General features: G+C 50.3%; 1 protein-coding gene across 1 annotated transcript in view; it reads right to left on the minus strand.

Annotated features, from left to right (window-relative positions):
• Nucleotides 1-1,272: 1,272 nt before the first annotated feature.
• The window catches only part of LOC136573582 (vomeronasal type-2 receptor 26-like), a 53,175-nt gene continuing 33,070 nt past the window's right edge, over nucleotides 1,273-21,377 (minus strand). Inside the window, exon 4 of the mRNA XM_066574853.1 lies at nucleotides 1,273-2,177. Within this exon, the coding sequence (XP_066430950.1) occupies nucleotides 1,273-2,177 (905 nt within the window). The remainder of the gene's footprint in view (nucleotides 2,178-21,377) is intronic.

Below are 21,377 nucleotides of genomic sequence, written 5' to 3' on the forward strand. Positions count from 1 at the left end.
ACCTAAGCGGGGGATTCACCCCAATAAAGGGCGGCCCAGCTGTCTTCGGATCTAGCTGATCCTAGGAGCCACGCACCAGTACAGGCCATATTCACATGCCACATGACAAAGACTGAACAACAGGACACAGAGCCAGAATACACAGCATGCAGCAGCTACTATGCAAACACTAGTAACAGAAGATAAGCTGATTATAAATACCAGGTATAAGTTGACATTTTGTAAAAAACATGGAAGCTAGCAGGCCAACTTCACGGCTCCTGGTTATACCGCTAGTTCCTCACTAACCAGGAGTCTAGAAGAACCGGACACAGTTCATACAGCGCGCTGCAACAGGAACAAGACAAAGCACAGATCACACAGCCAGCTGCAACAGGAACAAGACAGAGCACAGATCACACAGCCAGCTGCAACAGGAACACTACAGAGCACAGATCACACAGCCGCAACAGGAACAGGACAGAGCACATATCACACAGCCAGCCGCAACAGGAACAGGACAGAGCACAGATCACACAGCCAGCTGCAACAGGAACAGGACAGAGTACAGAATACCTGCTTACAGGCACAGGCTAATAGCAGACTACAACATATAGTAGAAACCACACAGACTCCACCCAGAACTCACATGCACACAGATGAAACTCACAGCAAGTCCATGTGTCCTCATACAGGGGAGATAGACAGTCAGCCACACAAGCTGACATAGGGAACGGTGTCAGGAATCCACCGTCTGACACAGAGTAAGACATAAGATGTTTGGAGGCTGCACCTGTAAAGGGGGAAGGAAAAGGGAGCTGCATGTGCTGCAGACCAGGACTATAGGTGCCAAACCGTCTAGGGGAAGCTCAGAGACACAACCAGACCTACTTGTAAACACAGTTCAGAGTGGGAACAAATTATATATACCTGATAACAAGTTACAGAACACAGAAATAACATGACTGCTCACCCTGGAACCCAGCCAGAGACTAGCCAGATGCTGGGTTTATATGTGAGCACAGGCCCAGGGGATTGGCTAGCAGGAAGTACCACACCAGCCAGGTCAATCAATTAACCCTGTAAGGGCTGTGCTGCTAGGAAGCTTATAACTACAGATCCCAGCAGCACACGTAACAGGTATGGCTACTTACATTTCTACAAGAAGGAGGTGGGTTGAGGAGATATGATAAGTTGGTGGGTTACCTGTCACTTTACCAGAAGTAGGCACTTTGACAAGATATGTTCAAGCTGTACTAATCTTTATTATCAGGGGGTCATATTTTTTCAAGATTACTTCCTTTTTACCAGCAAATCAGTTTTTCTATTCATTTCATATTTAAACATGATAATAAAACATTTTGGGAAAAACACACAACCTAAAAGTCCAATGCTGGACATCATCACTGCAAATATCTCCACCACTACCATGTACTTCCCTCTGGTGCTAAGATAAGCTGGGATCATGGAGATCCAGACACTGCAGAACAGCAGCATGCTGAAGGTGATGTACTTGGCTTCATTAAAACTGTCCGGTAATGTCCTCACCATGAAAGCCAGAACAAAGCTCACCGCTGCCAGGAGCCCCATATAACCCAACATGGAGTAGAAGCAAACATCTGAGCCTTCATGACACTGAATGATGATCTTTCCAGGATAAGACTGAGTGTCAAAGTCCTGGAATGGAGGAGAAATAGACAACCAGATAACACAGATGACAACTTGTATAGATGAACACAACAGCACTATGGTATAGGGCAGCTTCACATTCAGCCATTTTCTCCAGGGGCTTCCAGGCTTTGTAGACTTAAAAGCTACACAGACCATAACAGTCTTGGCGAGAAGTGAAGAGACAGCTACTGAGAAAAAAATCCCAAAACTGGTTTCCCGGAATCTACAAGTTATGTCAGTGGGACAACCAAGAAACAAGAAGATGGAGAGGAAGCTGAGAATGATGGAGACCAGGAGGAGATAACTCAGGTTCCGGTTATTAGCTTTAACAATAGGAGTGTCCCGGTGGGAAATAAATATTCTCAATATGAAGCCGGTCACAAGACATCCAAAGACTGAGACACCGGAAAATATAGAAGCCATTGTATCATTCTGGTAGGAGATGAATTCCAGGACTTTGGGTAGGCATTCGTCTCTCTTCTCATTTGGCCATTCATCACTTTGGCATTCAATACAGCTCTCAGCATCTGTAGGAATATTTCATAATATATAAAATGTTATTTATGTTTATTAGAGATGAGCGAACGTACTCGTCCGAGCTTGATATTCGTGCGAATATTAGGGTGTTCGGGATGCTCGTTACTCTCGTAACTCGTTCCGGTTACTTTCAGTTTCCTCTCTGAGACGTTAGCGCACTTTTCTGGCCAATTGAAAGACAGGGAAGGCATTACAACTTCCCCCTGTGACGTTCAAGCCCTATACCACCCCCCTGCTGTGAGTGGCTGGGGCGATCAGATGTCACCCGAGTATAAAAGTCGGCCCCTCCCGCGGCTCGCCTCAGATGTCTTGTGAGTTAGCTGAGGGACAGTGGTATCGTGTTGGAGCTGCTGTAGGGAGAGTGTTAGGAGTTAGTGTAGGTTTCAAGAACCCCAACGGTCCTTCTCAGGGCCACATCTATCCGTGTGCAGTACTGTGGAGGGTGCTGTTAGCAGTGTTGCACAAATTTTTTTTTTTTCAAAATCGGCAGTCTGCAGAGCATTGCGCCTTGCATTAATAGTACAGGGACAGAAGTGGTGGTTAGGCAGGGAGAGTGTTAGGAGTGAGTGTAGGCTTCAAGAACCCCAACGGTCCTTCTTAGGGCCACATCTATCCGTGTGCAGTACTGTGCAGGCTGCTGTCAGCAGTGTTGCATTTTTTTTCTTTTCAAAATCGGCTGTCTGCAGAGCATTGCGCCTTGCAGTAATACTACAGGGAGAGAATTGTGTAGGCAGGGCCAGAAGACATATCTTATCTGATTGAATATAGTCAGTGGGCCCTCCGTTTCCCAAAAAGGGAAACATTCAATTTGTCCTGCAGGCTTGTGCCAATTTATTTGCTGCCTGGGAAAAGTAACCGCTGTGCTGCACTTCATATAACTGCATTTCTGTGCAACACATATCTTATCTGATTGAATATAGTCAGTGGGCCCTCCGTTTTCCAAAAAGGGAAACATTCAATTTGTCCTGCAGGCTTGCGCCAATTTATTTCCTGCCTGGGAAAAGTCTCCGCTGTGCTGCACTTCATATAACTGCATTTCTGTGCAACACATATCTTATCTGATTGAATATAGTCAGTGGGCCCTTCGTTTCCCAAAAAGGGAAACATTCAATTTGTCCTGCAGGCTTGTGCCAATTTATTTCCTGCCTGGGAAAAGTCTCCGCTGTGCTGCACTTCATATAACTGCATTTCTGTGCAACACATATCTTATCTGATTGAATATAGTCAGTGGGCCCTCCGTTTCCCAAAAAGGGAAACATTCAATTTGTCCTGCAGGCTTGCGCCAATTTATTTCCTGCCTGGGAAAAGTCTCCGCTGTGCTGCACTTCATATAACTGCATTTCTGTGCAACACATATCTTATCTGATTGAATATAGTCAGTGGGCCCTCCGTTTCCCAAAAAGGGAAACATTCTATTTGTCCTGCAGGCTTGCGCCAATTTATTTCCTGCCTGGGAAAAGTCTCCGCTGTGCTGCACTTCATATAACTGCATTTCTGTGCAACACATATCTTATCTGATTGAATATAGTCAGTGGGCCTTTTCTTTTTAAAAAAAGGGAAACATTCTATGTGCCCTGCCTCTGTCAGTCCTCAGCGTTCTGTGTACGTGTGTGGTGGGTGGAGATAGTAAACAAATCATACGCAGCCAGCTACGTTTAACAGCAGGCTTGCGCCAATTTATTTCCTGCCTGGGAAATCAAATCACTGGTAATACACCATGCTGAGGGGTAGGGGTAGGCCTATAGGACGTGGACGCGGGCGAGGACGCGGAGGCCCAAGTCAGGGTGTGGGCACAGGCCGAGCCAGTGCGGTGGCCAGGAGTAGAGGCAGGGCCAGACCGAATAATCCACCAACTGTTTCCCAAAGCGCCCCCTCGCGCCATGCCACCCTGCACAGGTCAAGGTGCTCTACGGTGTGGCAGTTTTTCACAGAGATGCCTGACGACCGACGAACAGTGGTGTGCAACCTTTGTCGCGCCAAGATCAGCTGGGGAGGCACCACCAACAGCATGCGCAGGCATATGATGGCCAAGCACCCCACAAGGTGGGACGATGCCCGTTCACCGCCTCCGGTTTCCACCACTGCCTCTCCCCCTGTGCCCCAACCTGCCACTGAGATCCAACCCCCCTCTGAGGACACAGGCACTACCGTCTCCTGGCCTGCACCCACACCCTCACCTCCGCTGTCCTCGGCCCCATCCAGCAATGTCTCTCAGCGTAGCGTCCAGACGTCGCTAGCGCCACAGTTTGAGCGCAAGCGCAAGTACGACCCCACGCACCCGCACGCTCAAGCGTTAAACGTGCACATTGCCAAATTGATCAGCCTAGAGATGCTGCCGTATAGGCTTGTGGAAACGGAGGCTTTCAAAAGCATGATGGCGGCGGCGGCCCCGCGCTACTCGGTTCCCAGTCGCCACTACTTTTCCCGATGTGCCGTCCCAGGCCTGCACGACCACGTCTCCCGCAACATTGTACGCGCCCTCACCAACGCGGTAACTGCCAAGGTCCACTTAACAACAGACACGTGGACAAGCACAGACGGGCAGGGCCACTATATCTCCCTGACGGCACATTGGGTAAATTTAGTGGAGGCTGGGACAGAGTCAGAGCCTGGGACCGCTCACGTCCTACCCACCCCCCGAATTGCGTGCCCCAGCTCGGTGGTGGTATCTGCGGGGGTGTATGCTTCCTCCACTAAACCACCCTCCTCCTCCTACGCAACCTCTGTCTCGCAATCAAGATGTGTCAGCAGCACGTCGCCAGCAGTCGGTGTCACGCGGCGTGGCAGCACAGCGGTGGGCAAGCGTCAGCAGGCCGTGCTGAAACTACTCAGCTTAGGAGGGAAGAGGCACACGGCCCACGAACTGCTGCAGGGTCCGACAGAGCAGACCGACCGCTGGCTTGCGCCGCTGAGCCTCCAACCGGGCATGGTCGTGTGTGACAACGGCCGTAACCTAGTGGCGGCTCTGCAGCTCGGCAGCCTCACGCACGTGCCATGCTTGGCCCATGTGTTTAATTTGGTGGTCCAGCGCTTTCTGAAAAGCTACCCCCACTTGTCATACCTGCTCGGAAAGGTGCGCCGGATCTGCGCACATTTCCGCAAATCACACACGCACGCTGCCACCCTGCGGACCCTGCAACATCGGTTTAATCTGCCAGTGCACCGACTGCTGTGTGACGTGCCCACACAGTGGAACTCTACGCTCCACATGTTGGCCAGACTCTATGAGCAGCGTAGAGCTATAGTGAAATACCAACTCCAACTTGCGCGGCGCAGTGGGAGTCAGCCTCCTCAATTATTTACAGAAGAGTGGGCCTGGTTGGCAGCCATCTGCCAGGTCCTTTGAAAATTTGAGGAGTCTACCCAGGTGGTGAGCGGCGATGCTGCAATCATTAGCGTCACCATTCCTCTGCTATGCATCTTGAGAAGTTCCCTGCAAAGCATAAAGGCAGATGCTTTGCGCTCGGAAACAGAGCCGGGGGAAGACAGTATGTCGCTGGATAGTCAGAGCACCCTCCTGTCTATATCTCAGCGCGTTCAGGAGGAGGAGGAGGAGCATGAGGAGGATGAGGAGGAGGGGGAAGAGACAGCTTGGCCCACTGCTGACGGTGCCCATGCTGCTTGCCTGTCATCCTTTCAGCGTGTATGGCCTGAGGAGGAGGAAGAGGAGGAGGATCCTGAAAGTGATCTTCCTAGTGAAGACAGCCATGTGTTGCGTACAGGTACCCTGGCACACATGGCTGACTTCATGTTAGGATGCCTTTCTCGTGACCCTCGCGTTACACGCATTCTGGCCACTACGGATTACTGGGTGTACACACTGCTCGATCCACGGTATAAGGAGAGCCTTTGCACTCTTATTCCCGAAGAGGAAAGGGGTTCGAGAATGATGCTATACCACAGGGCGCTGGTGGACAAACTGATGGTAAACTTCCCATCCGACAGCGCTAGTGGTAGAAGGCGCAGTTCCGAGGGCCAGGTAGCAGGGGAGGCGCAGAGATCAGGCAGCATGTACAGCGCAGGCAGGGGAACATTCTCCAAGGCCTTTGCCAGCTTTATGGCTCCCCAGCAAGACTGTGTCACCGCTCCCCAGTCAAAGCTGAGTCGGCGGGAGCACTGTAAAAGGATGGTGAGGGAGTACGTAGCCGATCGCACGACCGTCCTCCGTGACGCCTCTGCCACCTACAACTACTGGGTGTCGAAGCTGGACACGTGGCCTGAACTCGCGCTGTATGCCCTGGAGGTGCTTGCTTGTCCTGTGGCTAGCGTCTTGTCAGAGAGTGTGTTTAGTGTGGCTGGGGGAATCATCACGGATAAGCGTACCCACCTGTCAACCGACAGTGCCGACAGGCTTACACTCATCAAGATGAACAAAGCCTGGATTTCCCCAGACTTCTCTTCTCCACCAGCGGACAGCAGCGATACCTAAGCAATACCCGCGGATAGAAGCATCGTTCTCTCTCACCATCCAAAACAGGGACATTTCTGCTTCATCAATCTGTGTATAATATTCCTCCTCCTCCTCCTCCTGAAAACTCACGTAATCACGCCGAACGGGCAATTTTTCTTAGGGCCACAAGGCTCACTCATATAATTTTTCTAAACAATTTTTATACGTTTCAATGCTCTTAAAAGCGTTGAAACTTTAACTTGAACCAATTTTTCGTTAAACTGGGCTGCCTCCAGGCCTACTTACCACTTAAGCCACATTAACCAAAGCGATTAATGGGTTTCACCTGCCCTCTTGGTTGGCCATGGCCAATTTTTTGGATGTACATTAGTACTGTTGATACAGCAATTTTTGTGGGCCCTCGTCTACAGTGTAATCAAATGAATTTTTAGCCCACCTGCATTACAGCTGACGTTACATCCGCTGTGTTGGGCAATGCAATGGGATATATTTATGTACCGCCGGTGGCTTCCTGGCACCCACCCATGCTGTGGGTCCACAGAGAATTATAAATGCATCTGAAACCACATCTAAAGAACCCCAGTCAGACTGGGGCATGCAGTGTGGGCCGAAGCCCACCTGCATTAAGCACGACATTACTACCTCAGCTGTGTTGGGCAATGCAATGGGATATATTTATGTACCGCCGGTTGCTTCCTGGCACCCACCCAGGCAGTGGGTCCACAGGGAATTATAAATGCATCTGTTTCCACTTCTAAAGAACCCCAGTCTGACTGGGGCATGCAGTGTGAGCCGAAGCCCACCTGTATTAAGCACGACATTACTACCTCAGCTGTGTTGGGCAATGCAATGGGATATTTTTATGTACCGCCGGTGGGTTCCAGGGAGCCACCCATGCTGTGGGTCCACAGGGAATTATAAATGCATCTGTTTTCACTTCTAAAGAACCCCAGTCTGACTGGGGCATGCAGTGTGGGCTGAAGCCCACCTGCATTAAGCACGACATTACTACCTCAGCTGTGCTGGGCAATGCAATGGGATATTTTTATGTACCGACGGTGGGTTCCAGGGAGCCACCCATGCTGTGGGTCCACAGGGAATTATAAATGCATCTGTTTCCACTTCTAAAGAACCCCAGTCTGACTGGGGCATGCAGTGTGGGCCGAGGCCCACCTGCATTAAGCACGACATTACTACCTCAGCTGTGTTGGGCAATGAAATGGGATATTTTTATGTACCGCCGGTGGGTTCCATGGAGCCACCCATGCTGTGGGTGCACAGGGAGTTGTAAATGCATCTGTTTCCACTTCTAAAGAACCCCAGTCTGACTGGGGCATGCAGTGTGGGCCGAAGCCCACCTGCATTAAGCACGACATTACTACCTCAGCTGTGTTGGGCAATGCAATGGGATATTTTTATGTACCGCCGGTGGGTTCCAGGGAGCCACTCATGCTGTGGGTGCACAGGGAGTTGTAAATGCATCTGTTTCCACTTCTAAAGAACCCCAGTCTGACTGGGGCATGCAGTGTGGGCCGAAGCCCACCTGCATTAAGCACGACATTACTACCTCAGCTGTGTTGGGCAATGCAATATTTTTATGTAACACCGGTGGCTTCCTGGCACCCACCCATACTGTCGGTCCACAGGGAGTTGTAAATGCATCTGTTTCCACTTCTAAAGAACCCCAGTCTGACTGGGGCATGCAGTGTGGGCCGAAGCCCACCTGCATTAAGCACGACATTACTACCTCAGCTGTGTTGGGCAATGCAATGGGATACATTTATGTACAGCCGGTGGGTTCCAGGGAGCCACCCATGCCGTGGGTGCACACGGAATTCCCATTGCGGAGTTGTACCTGCCTGTGACTATTTATAAAAAAACGCGGTCTGACTGGGGCGTGCAGACACCTTGACAGAATGAATAGTGTGTGGCACATAGGTTCCCCATTGCTATGCCCACGTGTGCAGCTCCAGATGGAGGTGGCACAGGATTGGATTTCTCATTGCTTCTGTACAGCATTGTGGGCTATCGCCCCGCCCCTTTTAAAGAGGGTCGCTGCCTAGCCGTGCCAACCCTCTGCAGTGTGTGCCTGCGGTTCCTTCTCATGGCAGACGCACTTATAAATAGACATGAGTGTGGCGTGGCATGAGGGCAGCTGAAGGCTGCGCAGGGACAATTTGGTGTGCACTGTGGACATTGGGTCGTGCGGGGGGGTTGGGCAGCATGTAACCCAGGAGAAGTGGCAGCGGAGTGTCATGCAGGCAGTGATTGTGCTTTGTTGGAGGTAGTGTGGTGCTTAGCTAAGGTATCCATTGCTAATGAGGGCTTTTCAGAAGTAAAAGTTGTTGGGAGGGGGGGGGGGGCACTCTTGCCGCTATTGTGGCTTAATAGTTTGACCTGTGAACTTGAGATGCAGCCCAATATGTAGCCTCTCGCCTGCCCTATCCATTTCTGTGTCGCTCCCACCACTTTCTTGAATTGCCCAGATTTTCACAAATGAAAACCTTAGCGAGCATCGGTGATATACAAAAATGCTCGGGTCGCCTATTGACTTCAATGGGGTTCGTTATTCGAAACGAACCCTCGAGCATCGCGAAAAGTTCGTCTCGAGTAACGAGCACCCGAGCATTTTGGTGCTCGCTCATCTCTAATCATTATGTATGACTAACCAATTGCAAAACTGCCATAAGCACATAGGGAGATAGATAGATAGATAGATAGATAGATAGATAGATAGATAGATAGATAGATAGATAGATAGATAGATAGATAGATAGACAATTAAAAAAACTACAGTTCTAACATTATAATTATCCATGTACAATGATCCTTGCCCTCCCTTCATACTGCATATTGTTTTATTGTTTAGCACAGAATGTCGGTTGGAAACGAATGTTTGACATTTACAATCTCTTTAACCAGACGATCCATTATTCTTGGGAAGCTGTTGGAACAGCCTCCGGAGGAGGAGGAGGATCAAGAACCAGAGCACGAGCAAGAGCAACAACACTGCAGGCAGGAAATGCTGGATCACAGGATGCTGGACGGGAAGAGCAGAGCCCTGTGTTGGACAAGCCACCTCAGCGGGGTTCCTTGCATTGTGGATCCAGGGTTCCCCCTTAGGCTCCCCCGGCAGGTCCGCCCAATCCTCCTCCATCCAGAATTCAGGTAGAGATGGAAGTGTTGCAGTACCTGGGAATGCAGACGGATGAGGATGGGGCTGACCGTTTCTGCCGGGGGCTACCCCCTCACTGTCGACAGGTCCCCCCAATGCTGCAGGGGACAGTGAGAAGGTCCCTTGAGGCCGTCCTTGAGGCAAACTTGCAGCCGGAACCAGCACATGAAGTGTTCTGGATGCTGGACCTGTGGTGCCTCAATGGCAGGGGAAGGCACCACCAGAGGTGGGTCTATGAACGCTGGCTCCGTGATGCAATGGATCAAAGGACTGATTTTTCTCCTGACCTATATGCAGAGGAGTCAGAGGAGGATGCGTATACACCACCACCCTTTGTTTCCAGTCCCTCAGAATATGCCTCTCCGTGGCCTGTAGGTCAGGGTCCTGGCTCTTTGAGTGAGGAGAGTGATACACACACACTCCTCTCTAAAGAGTCACCCACTGAGGCAGCACCTCCAACAGAGGACTCTGCTCTCCCTGCACCTCCTGTGTCAACCCCCTGGCCCTCCCTGGTTCCGGGCCCTTGAGAGATTGTGCCCCTGCCAGGCTTACCCCAAGAGCCCTGTAAAAGCAGGCAGCCAGGGCAAGGCAGGGACTCTGCCGTGCATAAGGCAGAATCTGCATTTGCTGGCCCCAATATTGTGGGCAATTTAGAAGGCGGCCCAGAACCAAGAGATGCTGTTCAGGCATCTCTGCAGTCTCCACCACCCCGAGTGCCACTCAAGGAATGTATGGTTGAGGCAGAAGGAGATAATAATCCTGAGAAGGCTAGTCCCAGGAGGTGTTGGGGCAGGGCAGCCCTCCTAATAGAAGGCCATGGTCTCGGCCACGGAAAAGTGGTCATTCCCGAGGCCCATCCAAGCCTCTAGCAACAAGCAATGAGCCGTCAGGAAAAGTGATGGACATGGGCTTTTACTTTCATTTTGGTTTTCTGGTAAATTTTGCACTAGAACTAAACAAATTTGGTTTCGTTATTAAATATATGGCCAATAAAGGCATTTTGTGTTGATTACATTTTATGTTGGATTATAAAAAGACTTGGTAACACAAAACATTGTTGTGGAAGACTTATTATTGGGTACAAATACAATTCTGTTTTCAAAAATTGATATTGGGCCATTATCCTATTTCAATTTGCCATGTAATTGTATAAAGGAAGGGCATTTTTGAAATGATGGGTCTTTAATAGAGATGAGCGAGCACACTCGTCCCAGCTTGATGCTCGTTCGAGTATTAGGGTGTTCGAGATGCTCGTTACTCGAAGCGAGCACCACGCGACACTCGACTCCATTACATTTCCTTCCCTGAGAAATTTGCGCGCTTTTCTGGCCAATAGAAAGACAGAGAAGGCATTACAACTTCCTCCTGTGATGTTCCAGCCCTATCCCTCCCCCCTGCAGTGAGTGGCTGGTGAGATCAAGTGACCCCCGAGTATTTAAATCTGCCCCGCCCGTGGCTCGCCACAGACACACACACAAAGATAGATGAGGGACAGTGCTGCTGCTGCTGTTGCTGGTTTAGGGAGAGTGTTAGCGTCTACAAGAACCCCAACGGTCCTTCTTAGGGCCACAGCTCACCTAGTGCACTACTGTTGTGGGTGCTGGGAGCAGTTTAGCCATTTTTTTTTTTTGCTATATCGAGCGTGCAGCCCCATTACAGCTATAGCGTTCTCAGGCTGCAGTCTGTACTAAGTAGTATAGGGGAAGTATTGGTGAGGCAGGGACAGTGGTAGTGTAGAATCCTGTCTAACTGTGCATTTAACTCCGTGGTTGCTGAGAGTTGTAGTACCTCAGGTCTCAGTTCACGCTTCCGTGTCATTTTTTGCTGGGGGCAGTTAGCGTTACGTAAGCGCTCTCTGCATCCATGTGCACGTTTAAAAAGCACTAATATTTTTCTCCGCTCTGTGTTACCAGTCAGCTGCCGGCGCAGTGTACGGTGCCAGACAGCCATAGAGGGAGAGTCCAATACACGCTCCATTGCCTGCATTGCATTGGAAAATAAAAATTTTAAAAAAGGGATCCTTTTGTACGTCTGCTAGTAACCCAGTGCGCATAACTGCGTGGCCTGTGGGACTGGAGGTGAATGTCAACTGCATAGTGCACAGCTAGTACTGCTTGCATCCTTCCTTATAATTTATCTCTGGCTTCATTTAGTGTTATATTACCGCTGGCAGCCAGCAACTGCGTGGCAATAATTCACAAACATTTTTACACCGCTCTGTCTCAGCTCGATTCTTAATCCAGCATGCTGAGGGGTAGGGGTAGGGGCAGAGGACGTGGACGCGGTCGCAGTCGAGGACGCAGAGTCCCAAGTGAGGGTGTGGGCATAGGTCGAGTTTCTGGTCCAGGTGAATCGCAGCCGGCTGCTGCGGGAGTAGGAGAGAGGACAGGTTTTTTTTAGAGACACATCCATCTGCGAGAGGCCGTGGTTACCCACGCACAAGAAACCATCGAGGAGACGTGGGGGGCGCAAGCATCGCCGCAACAGAAGAGAGGAGCAGAAGAATCCCAACAGGCTCGAACTCTCGCATACGGAAATAGGAGGTGAGATTACATCAGACGCTGTTTCTGACAAATCCCTTGTAATCAACATTTCATCTAAGACTCTTACTACTACTGAGATAGAACTGCTATCTAAAGGTTTAACCTTTTGCCCGAATAACAAACCTGACTGGTTTAATATCGAATTAGACTGTAAACGTTTTCTCCGTCTGCTTAACTTGAAATGCTTCTTTTCAGATTCTAGTAATACCCGCGGACGGGAGACTGGCGGCTCCGAGTTGGATGGTTGTTTTTCTTCAAAAGGGTTGAGTTTACGACCTAAGAGCACATTTAACCCACCATCCAAGGATGCAGCCGTCAGTACCTTTGGCAAGTTGGTCCATAACGATATTGTAAAACTGAAGAAAGGCAATAGAAGCAATAGAGTGTATAATCTAACAAGGGAAGAGAATAAAGCACTACAAACATTAAGTTTATGAGTCACTCACCACCAACCCCACCCATCAATATCACATGCAGTTAAAATTGGATGTTGATGAAGCGGTCCTAAATGGAGTCATTGATAGAAAATTAGCTAATTTTCTGTGCCCAAAATATCCAATCCTACCCATCTTATATACCCTGCCAAAAGTGCACAAATGTCTAAATGACCCACCAGGTTGTCCTATCATCTCTGGCCGGGGCTTACTGTTCTCCAACGTATCCATGTTTCTGGACAAGGTTTTGAAACCATTTGTGGAGAACAGCAAGTCATATATCCGTGATACTACGTCATTTTTACATAACATTCAGGATGTCGAAATCAGTGGCGATTGCATTCTGGGCTCGTTCGATGTGGTCTCCCTATACACTATCATAGATCACCAACATGGCTTGGAAGCAGTAAAATGGCATCTTACTAAGTACCAATTAACTAATAACCAATTAAATTTCACGTTAAGCCTGTTGGAAGACGTGCTTTGTAAAAACGTTTTTGCATATGACGGCAGTCTCTATAGGCAGCAACGGGGGACGGCCATGGAGTCTAATATGGCCCCCAATTATACCAACCTGTTTCTCGCCCATGTGGAAGAATTGTTCATCTATAACTCCTCAGCCTGGACCTTTGTCCAGGCTTGGTGGAGGTATATTGATGACATATTCTTTATTTGGAGGGGCTTGGAGGACGATTTGAAATCTTTTCATGCCGAACTAAATGCACTGTTGTCCTCACTTAAATTTACCATGACACATTCACGTGAGGAGATACAATTTCTAGATGTCAAAGTATTGAGGCAGAATAATACACTAATTACTGACATCTACCGAAAACGGACAGACAAAAACAATGTCTTACAATATTCCAGTTTCTATCCTCCAGGCACTATAAGGTCCCTTCCATGGAGCCAAATGCTCCGTGTAAGGAGAATCACAAACGATGAATTTTTTGAAACCAGACTTGAGGAGATGGCGGCCAGATTTCTGAATCGGGGATACCCTTGCGAGCTGGTACAGGAATATAAAGATAGAGTAAGAGATAAATCGAGAGGGGATTTATTATCCATTAAGGAATCTAAGAGGGGTTGTTGCCGTATGCCTTTTGTCACTACCTTCTCCATGGTAAGTCCATCTATCATAAAAACATTCTGAGAAGACACTGGCATCTCCTGAGGATTAGTCATCCTACTATTCAGGAGTTCCAGGCGCCTCCCCTCATGTCATACCGAAGAGGACCTAACATACGAGACAAAGTAGTCTGTACTAACAGAGTTATTTCTCACAATACATCTGATGTTCAGAATGCCCGTAGTCGGGGGTGTTTCCCCTGTATGGGCTGCGCCTCATGTGGGAATATGATTAAAGGAGATGTGTTCACACATCCCAGAACGGGACGAAGATATCGTATTAAGGGTTCTTTTTCGTGTCGTTTAACGCATGTAATCTACATCATTGTGTGCCCGTGTGGGCTGATTTACGTTGGGGAGACAACGATGGAGATACGCCAGCGTATCTCCAAACATAAAAGCACTGTCCGCACAAAAAACAAGGATGCTCCGGTATCGAAACATTTTGAAGAAGCTGGACATAATGTGAGTCAGCTCCGCTATCGGATCATAGACGAAGTTCGTGATTCCCCTAGGTGGGGTGATCGAGAGGGGAAGTTAAAACTCCTCGAACTTAAATGGATCTACGAATTAAACTCCTTGTCGCCTGAGGGCCTGAATTTGGAATTCAATATGACACCGTATATATAAGACCTGATCAATTCCCCACTGATATCTTGTCCAGTCTAGCTCATTTGTTTCCATCCGTTATTTTTTGATAACCATTAGAGATGAGCGAGCACCAAAATGCTCGGGTGCTCGTTATTCGGGACGAACTTTTCGCGATGCTCGAGGGTTCGTTTCGAGTAACGAACCCCATTGAAGTCAATGGGCGACCCGAGCATTTTTGTATTTCGCCGATGCTCGCTAAGGTTTCCTTGTGTGAAAATCTGGGCAATTCAAGAAAGTGATGGGCTACATGTTGGGCTGCATCTCAAGTTCACAGGTCCCACTATTAAGCCACAATAGCGGCAAGAGTGGGGACCCCCCCTCCCAAAAACTTTTACTTCTGAAAAGCCCTCATTAGCATGGCATACCTTAGCTAAGCACCACACTACCTCCAACAAAGCACAATCACTGCCTGCATGACACTCCACTGCCACTTCTCCTGGGTTACATGCTGCCCAACCGCCCCCCCTCCCCCCCACAGCGCACACCAAAGTGTCCCTGCGCAGCCTTCAGCTGCCCTAATGCCTCACCACCCTCATGTCTATTTAGAAGTGCGTCTGCCATGAGGAGGAACCGCAGGCACACACTGCAGAGGTTGGCACGGCTAGGCAGCGACCCTCTTTAAAAGTGGCGGGGCGATAGCCCACAATGCTGTACAGAAGCAATGAGAAATAGAATCCTGTGCCACCGCCATCAGGAGCTGCACACGTGGGCATAGCAATGGGGAACCTATGTGTCACACACTATTCATTCTGTCAAGGTGTCTCTGCATGCCCCAGTCAGACTGGTAATATGTACCTTAACAGTAACCGCGTTGGTGGTAATGTGGTGGTGACTGCGGACCTAGTAGCGCGGTTTTATTTTGTTGGTTTTCGGAATGTGGCCAGGATTAAGTGGGCCGTGGCGGGGGGGGGGGGATGGGGGGGGTCTCTCTTGTAGTGTCGGTAAAGGTGAAATTCTTGGACTGCCACCAGACGAACCAATGCAAAGGCATTTGCCAAGAATGTTTGTTTTCCCTGTTGGAGGAGGAGGGGGATGTTTTTGAGGCACTACGTGTCCTCTACACGTGTCCGTGGTTATATGCAACTTTACAGTAACCGCGTTGGTGGAAAATGGCCTCGCCGCCATCATGTCTTTGGGAAGCCTCTGTTTCCACACCCCAAAGACATACCATTAGCAGCGGTATAGGCAGAGCCCAGAATTTGTAACATTTCAGCCGTAGCATTTAGGACAGGCCCCACTAACATATCACTAGCAGCATTATAGCGGGAGCGCAGTCTTCGTTCCATGTCAGCAATAGTAGCACTCAAGACAGGCCCCACTAACATATCACTAGCAGCATTATAGCGGGAGCGCAGTCTTCGTTCCATGTCAGCAATAGTAGCACTCAAGACAGGCCCCACTAACATATCACTAGCAGCATTATAGCGGGAGCGCAGTCTTCGTTCCATGTCAGCAATAGTAGCACTCAAGACAGGCCCCAGTAACAATTCCGAAGCAGCAGTATAGTGGGAGCGCAGTCTTCGTTCCATTTCAGTAGCTGCAGTATAGCCAAGGCCCAAGTTACATTTATGTAGCTAAAGTGTAGGCCAACCCCACACACACTTCTGTACCATGAGTGCAGGTGAAGAACATACAAATTGCTATGATTACGCTGTAGGTGAGGGCCCCAAAAAATTGGTGTACCAACAGTACTAATGTACCTCAGAAAAATTGGCCATGCCCAACCAAGATGGCAGGTGAAACCCATTAATCGCTTTGGTTAATGTGGCTTAAGTGGTAACTAGGCCTGGAGGCAGCCCAGTTTAACGAAAAATTGGTTCAAGTTAAAGTTTCAACGCTTTTAAGAGCATTGAAACATATAAAAATTGTTTCGAAAAATTAGATGAGTGAGCCTTGTGGCCCTAAGAAAAATTGCCCGTTCAGCGTGATTACCTGAGGTTTCAGGAGGAGGAGCAGGAGGAGGAGGAGGAATATTAGACACAGATTGATGAAGCAGAAATGTCCCCGTTTTGGATGGTGAGAGAGAACGTAGCTTCCATCCGCGGGTGCAGCCTACGTATTGCTTAGGTATCGCTGCTGTCCGCTGGTGGAGAAGAAAAGTCTGGGGAAATCCAGGCTTTGTTCATCTTGATGAGTGTTAGCCTGTCGGCACTGTAGGTTGACAGGCGGGTACGCTTATCTGTGATGATTCCCCCAGCCGCACTAAACACCCTCTCCGACAAGACGCTAGCCGCAGGACAAGCAAGCACCTTCAGGGCATACAGCGCTAGTTCAGGCCACGTGTCCAGCTTCGACACCCAGTAGTTGTAGGGGGCAGAGGCGTCACCGAGGATGGTCGTGCGATCGGCTACGTACTCCCTCACCATCCTTTTACAGTGCTCCCGCCGACTCAGCCTTGACTGGGGAGCGGTGACACAGTCTTGCTGGGGAGCCATAAAGCTGGCCAGGCCATTAAAGACTGTTGCACTGTCTGGGCTGTACATGCTGCTCGATCTCCGCGCCTCCCCTGCTACCTGGCCCTCGGAACTGCGCCTTCTGCCACTAGCGCTGTCGGATGGGAATTTTACCATCAGCTTGTCCGCCAGGGTCCTGTGGTATAGCAACACTCTCGAACCCCTTTCCTCTTCGGGAATGAGACTGGTAAGGTTCTCCTTATACCGTGGGTCGAGCAGTGTGTACACCCAGTAATCCGTAGTGGCCAGAATGCGTTGAATGCGAGGGTCACGAGAAAGGCATCCTAACATGAAGTCAGCCATGTGTGCCAGGGTACCTGTACGCAACACATGGCTGTCCGCACTAGGAAGATCACTTTCAGGATCCTCCTCCTCCTCCTCAGGCCATACACGCTGAAATGATGACAGGCAAGCAGCATGGGTACCGTCAGCAGTGGGCCAAGCTGTCTCTTCCCCCTCCTCCTCATCCTCCTCCTCCTCCTCCTGAACGCGCTGAAATATAGACAGGAGGGTGCTCTGACTATCCAGCGACATACTGTCTTCCCCCGGCTCTGTTTCCGAGCGCAAAGTGGCTGCCTTTATGGTTTGCAGGGAACTTCTCAAGATGCATAGCAGAGGAATGGTGACGCTAATGATTGCAGCATCGCCGCTCACCACCTGGGTAGACTGATCAAAGTTTCGAAGGACCTGGCAGATGTCTGCCAACCAGGCCCACTCTTCTGAAAAGAATTGAGGAGGCTGACTCCCACTGCGCCGCCATGTTGGAGTTGGTATTCCACTATAGCTCTACGCTGCTCATAGAGCCTAGCCAACATGTGGAGCGTAGAGTTCCACCGTGTGGGCACGTCGCACAGCAGTCGGTGCACTGGCAGATTAAACCGATGTTGCAGGGTGCGCAGGGTGGCAGCGTCCGTGTGGGACTTGCAGAAATGTGCGCAGAGCCGGCGCACCTTTACGAGCAGGTCTGACAAGCGTGGGTAGCTTTTCAGAAAGCGCTGAACCACCAAATTAAAGACGTGGGCCAGGCATGGCACGTGCGTGAGGCTGCCGAGCTGCAGAGCCGTCACCAGGTTACGGCCGTTGTCACACACGACCATGCCCGGTTGGAGGCTCAGCGGCGCAAGCCAACGGTCCGTCTGCTCTGTCAGACCCTGCAGCAATTCGTGGGCCGTGTGCCTCCTATCTCCTAAGCTGAGTAGTTTCAGCACGGCCTGCTGACGCTTGCCCACCGCTGTGCAGCCACGCCGCGCGACACCGACTGCTGGCGACGTCCTGCTGCTGCTGACACATCTAGATTGCGAGACAGAGGTTGAGGAGGAGGAGGAGGGTGCTTTAGTGGAAGAAGCATACACCGCCGCAGATACCACCACCGAGCTGGGGCCCGCAATTCTGGGGGTGGGTAGGACGTGAGCGGTCCCAGGCTGTGACTCTGTCCCAGCCTCCACTAAATTCACTCAATGTGCCGTCAGGGAGATGTAGTGGCCCTGCCCGCCTGTGCTTGTCCACGTGTCCGTAGTTAAGTGGACCTTGCCACTAACCGCATTGGTGAGGGCGCGTACAATGTTGCGGGAGACGTGGTCGTGCAGGGCTGGGATGGCACATCGGGAAAAGTAGTGGCGACTGGGAACTGAGTAGCGCGGGGCCGCCGCCGCCATCATAGCTTTGAAGGACTCCGTTTCCACAACCCTATACGGCAGCATCTCAAGGCTGATAAATTTGGCTATGTGGACGGTTAACGCTTGAGCGTGCGGGTGCGTGGCAGCGTACTTGCTCTTGCGCTCAAACACTTGCGCTAGCGACGGCTGGACTGTGCGGTGCGAGACATTGCTGGATGGGGCCGAGGACAGCGGAGGTGAGGGTGTGGGTGCAGGCCATGAGACGGTTGTGCCTGTGTCCTGAGAGGGAGGTTGGATCTCAGTGGCAGGTTGGGGCACAGGGGGAGAGGCAGCGGTGCAAACCGGAGGCGGTGAACGGCCTTCGTCCCACCTTGTGGGGTGCTTGGCGATCATATGTCTGCGCATGCTGGTGGTGGTGAGGCTGTTGGTGGTGGCTCCCCGGCTGATCTTGGCGCGACAAAGGTTGCACACCACTGTTCGTCGGTCGTCAGGCGTCTCTGTGAAAAACTGCCAGACCTTAGAGCACCTCGGCCTCTGCAGGGTGGCATGGCGCGAGGGTGTGCTTTGGGAAACACTTGGTGGATTATTCGGTCTGGCCCTGCCTCTACCCCTGGCCACCGCACTGACTCTTGCAACCTGCCCTGCTGATGCCCTTGCCTCCCCCTCTGAAGACCTGTCCTGAGTAGGCGTTGCACACCAGGTGGGGTCAGTCACCTCATCGTCCTGCTGCTCTTCCTCCGAATCCTCTGTGCGCTGCTCCCTTCGACTTACTGCCCTTACTACTACCTCACTGCAAGACAACTGTGTCTCATCGTCATCGTCCTCCTCACCCACAGAAACTTCTTGAGACAGTTGGCGGAAGTCCCCAGCCTCTTCCCCCGGACCCCGGGAACTTTCGAATGGTTGGGCATCAGTGATGACTCCTGGCAACTCCTCTGGTGGCAGAGGAACCACTGCTGCCCAATCTAAGCAGGGGCCCGAGAACAGTTCCTGGGAGGTGTCATTGTAGTGGAGTGAGGAGGCTGGGAGGAAGGAGGAGCAGCAGACAGAGGATTCGGATTTGCAGCAGTGGACGGCGCAGAACTGTGGCTGGACGATAGGTTGCTCGAAGCACTTTCTGCCATTCAGGACAGGACCTGCTCACACTGCTCATTTTCTAATAAAGGTCTCCCGCGTGGACCCATTAATTGGGCGATGAATGTGGGGACGCCAGAAACGTGCCTCTCTCCTAATCGCGCAGCAGTCGGCTGCGACACACCTGAATCAGGAGCTCGGCCTGTGCCCACACCCTCACTTGGGCCTACGCGTCCTCGGCCACGTCCACGTCCATGTCCTCTAGGCTTACCCCTACCCCTCAGCATGCTGTATTACCAGTGATTTGATTTCCCAGGCAGGAAATAAATTGGCGCAAGCCTGCAGGCCAAATATAATTTCTTTTCCTTTTTTGCAAAGGGAAGTACCCACTGCGTATATTCAATGAACAAGAAGTTTAATATCTGTGGTGTGGCCCTCAAAAAGTGTCACACAACTATAGTGTAGCAGAGTTATTAACTCTAGCAGAGCAGGTATTTGCCAGTCAGGAAAGACAAAGGCGCAAGCCTGCTGTAAACCGTAGCTGGTTGTGTCTGATTTTTGTACGTTGTCCACGCAGCACACACGTACACGGAGACCTTAGGACTGACACAGGCAGGCCAAATATAATTTCTTTTCCTTTTTTGCAAAGGGAAGCACCCACTGCGTATATTCAATGAACAAGAAGTTTAATATCTGTGGTGTGGCCCTCAAAAAGTGTCACACAACTATAGTGTAGCAGAGTTATTAACTCTAGCAGAGCAGGTATTTGCCAGTCAGGAAAGACAATGGCGCAAGGCTGCACTCAACCGTAGCTGGTTGCGTCTGATTTTTGTACGTTGTCCACGCAGCACACACGTACACGGAGACCTTAGGACTGACACAGGCAGGCCAAATATAATTTCTTTTCCTTTTTTGCAAAGGGAAGCACCCACTGCGTATATTCAATGAACAAGAAGTTTAATATCTGTGGTGTGGCCCTCAAAAAGTGTCACACAACTATAGTGTAGCAGAGTTATTAACTCTAGCAGAGCAGGTATTTGCCAGTCAGGAAAGACAAAGGCGCAAGCCTGCAGTAAACCGTAGCTGGTTGCGTCTGATTTTTGTACGTTGTCCACACAGCACACACGTACACGGAGACCTTAGGACTGACACAGGCAGGCCAAATATAATTTATTTTCCTTTATTGCAAAGGGAAGGACCCACTGCGTATATTCAATGAACAATAACTTTTAGAACTGTAGTGTGGCCCTGAAAAAGTGACACACAACTTTAGTGGAGCAGAGTTATTAACTCTAGCAGAGCAGGTATTTGCCAGTCAGGAAAGACAATGGCGCAAGGCTGCACTCAACCGTAGCTGGTTGCGTCTGATTTTTGTACGTTGTCCACACAGCACACACGTACACGGAGACCTTAGGACTGACACAGGCTGGCCAAATATACTTTTTTGTCCTTTTTAGCAAAGGGAAGGACCCACTGCGTATATTCAATGAACAATAACTGTGTTGTGGCCCTGCCTACACAATTCTGTCCCTGTAGTATCAATGGAGGGTGCAATGCTCTGCACAGCCGGTTTTTAGAAAAAAAAAAAATGCAACACTGCTAACAGCAGCCAGCACAGTACTGCACACGCTTAAATTTGGCCCTAGAAAGGACCGTTGAGGTTCTTGAAGGCTACACTCACTCCTAACACTCTCCCTGCCTATAC

Source organism: Eleutherodactylus coqui, chromosome 7, assembly GCF_035609145.1.
Source record: "Eleutherodactylus coqui strain aEleCoq1 chromosome 7, aEleCoq1.hap1, whole genome shotgun sequence".
NCBI classification, from domain to species: Eukaryota; Metazoa; Chordata; class Amphibia; order Anura; family Eleutherodactylidae; genus Eleutherodactylus; species Eleutherodactylus coqui.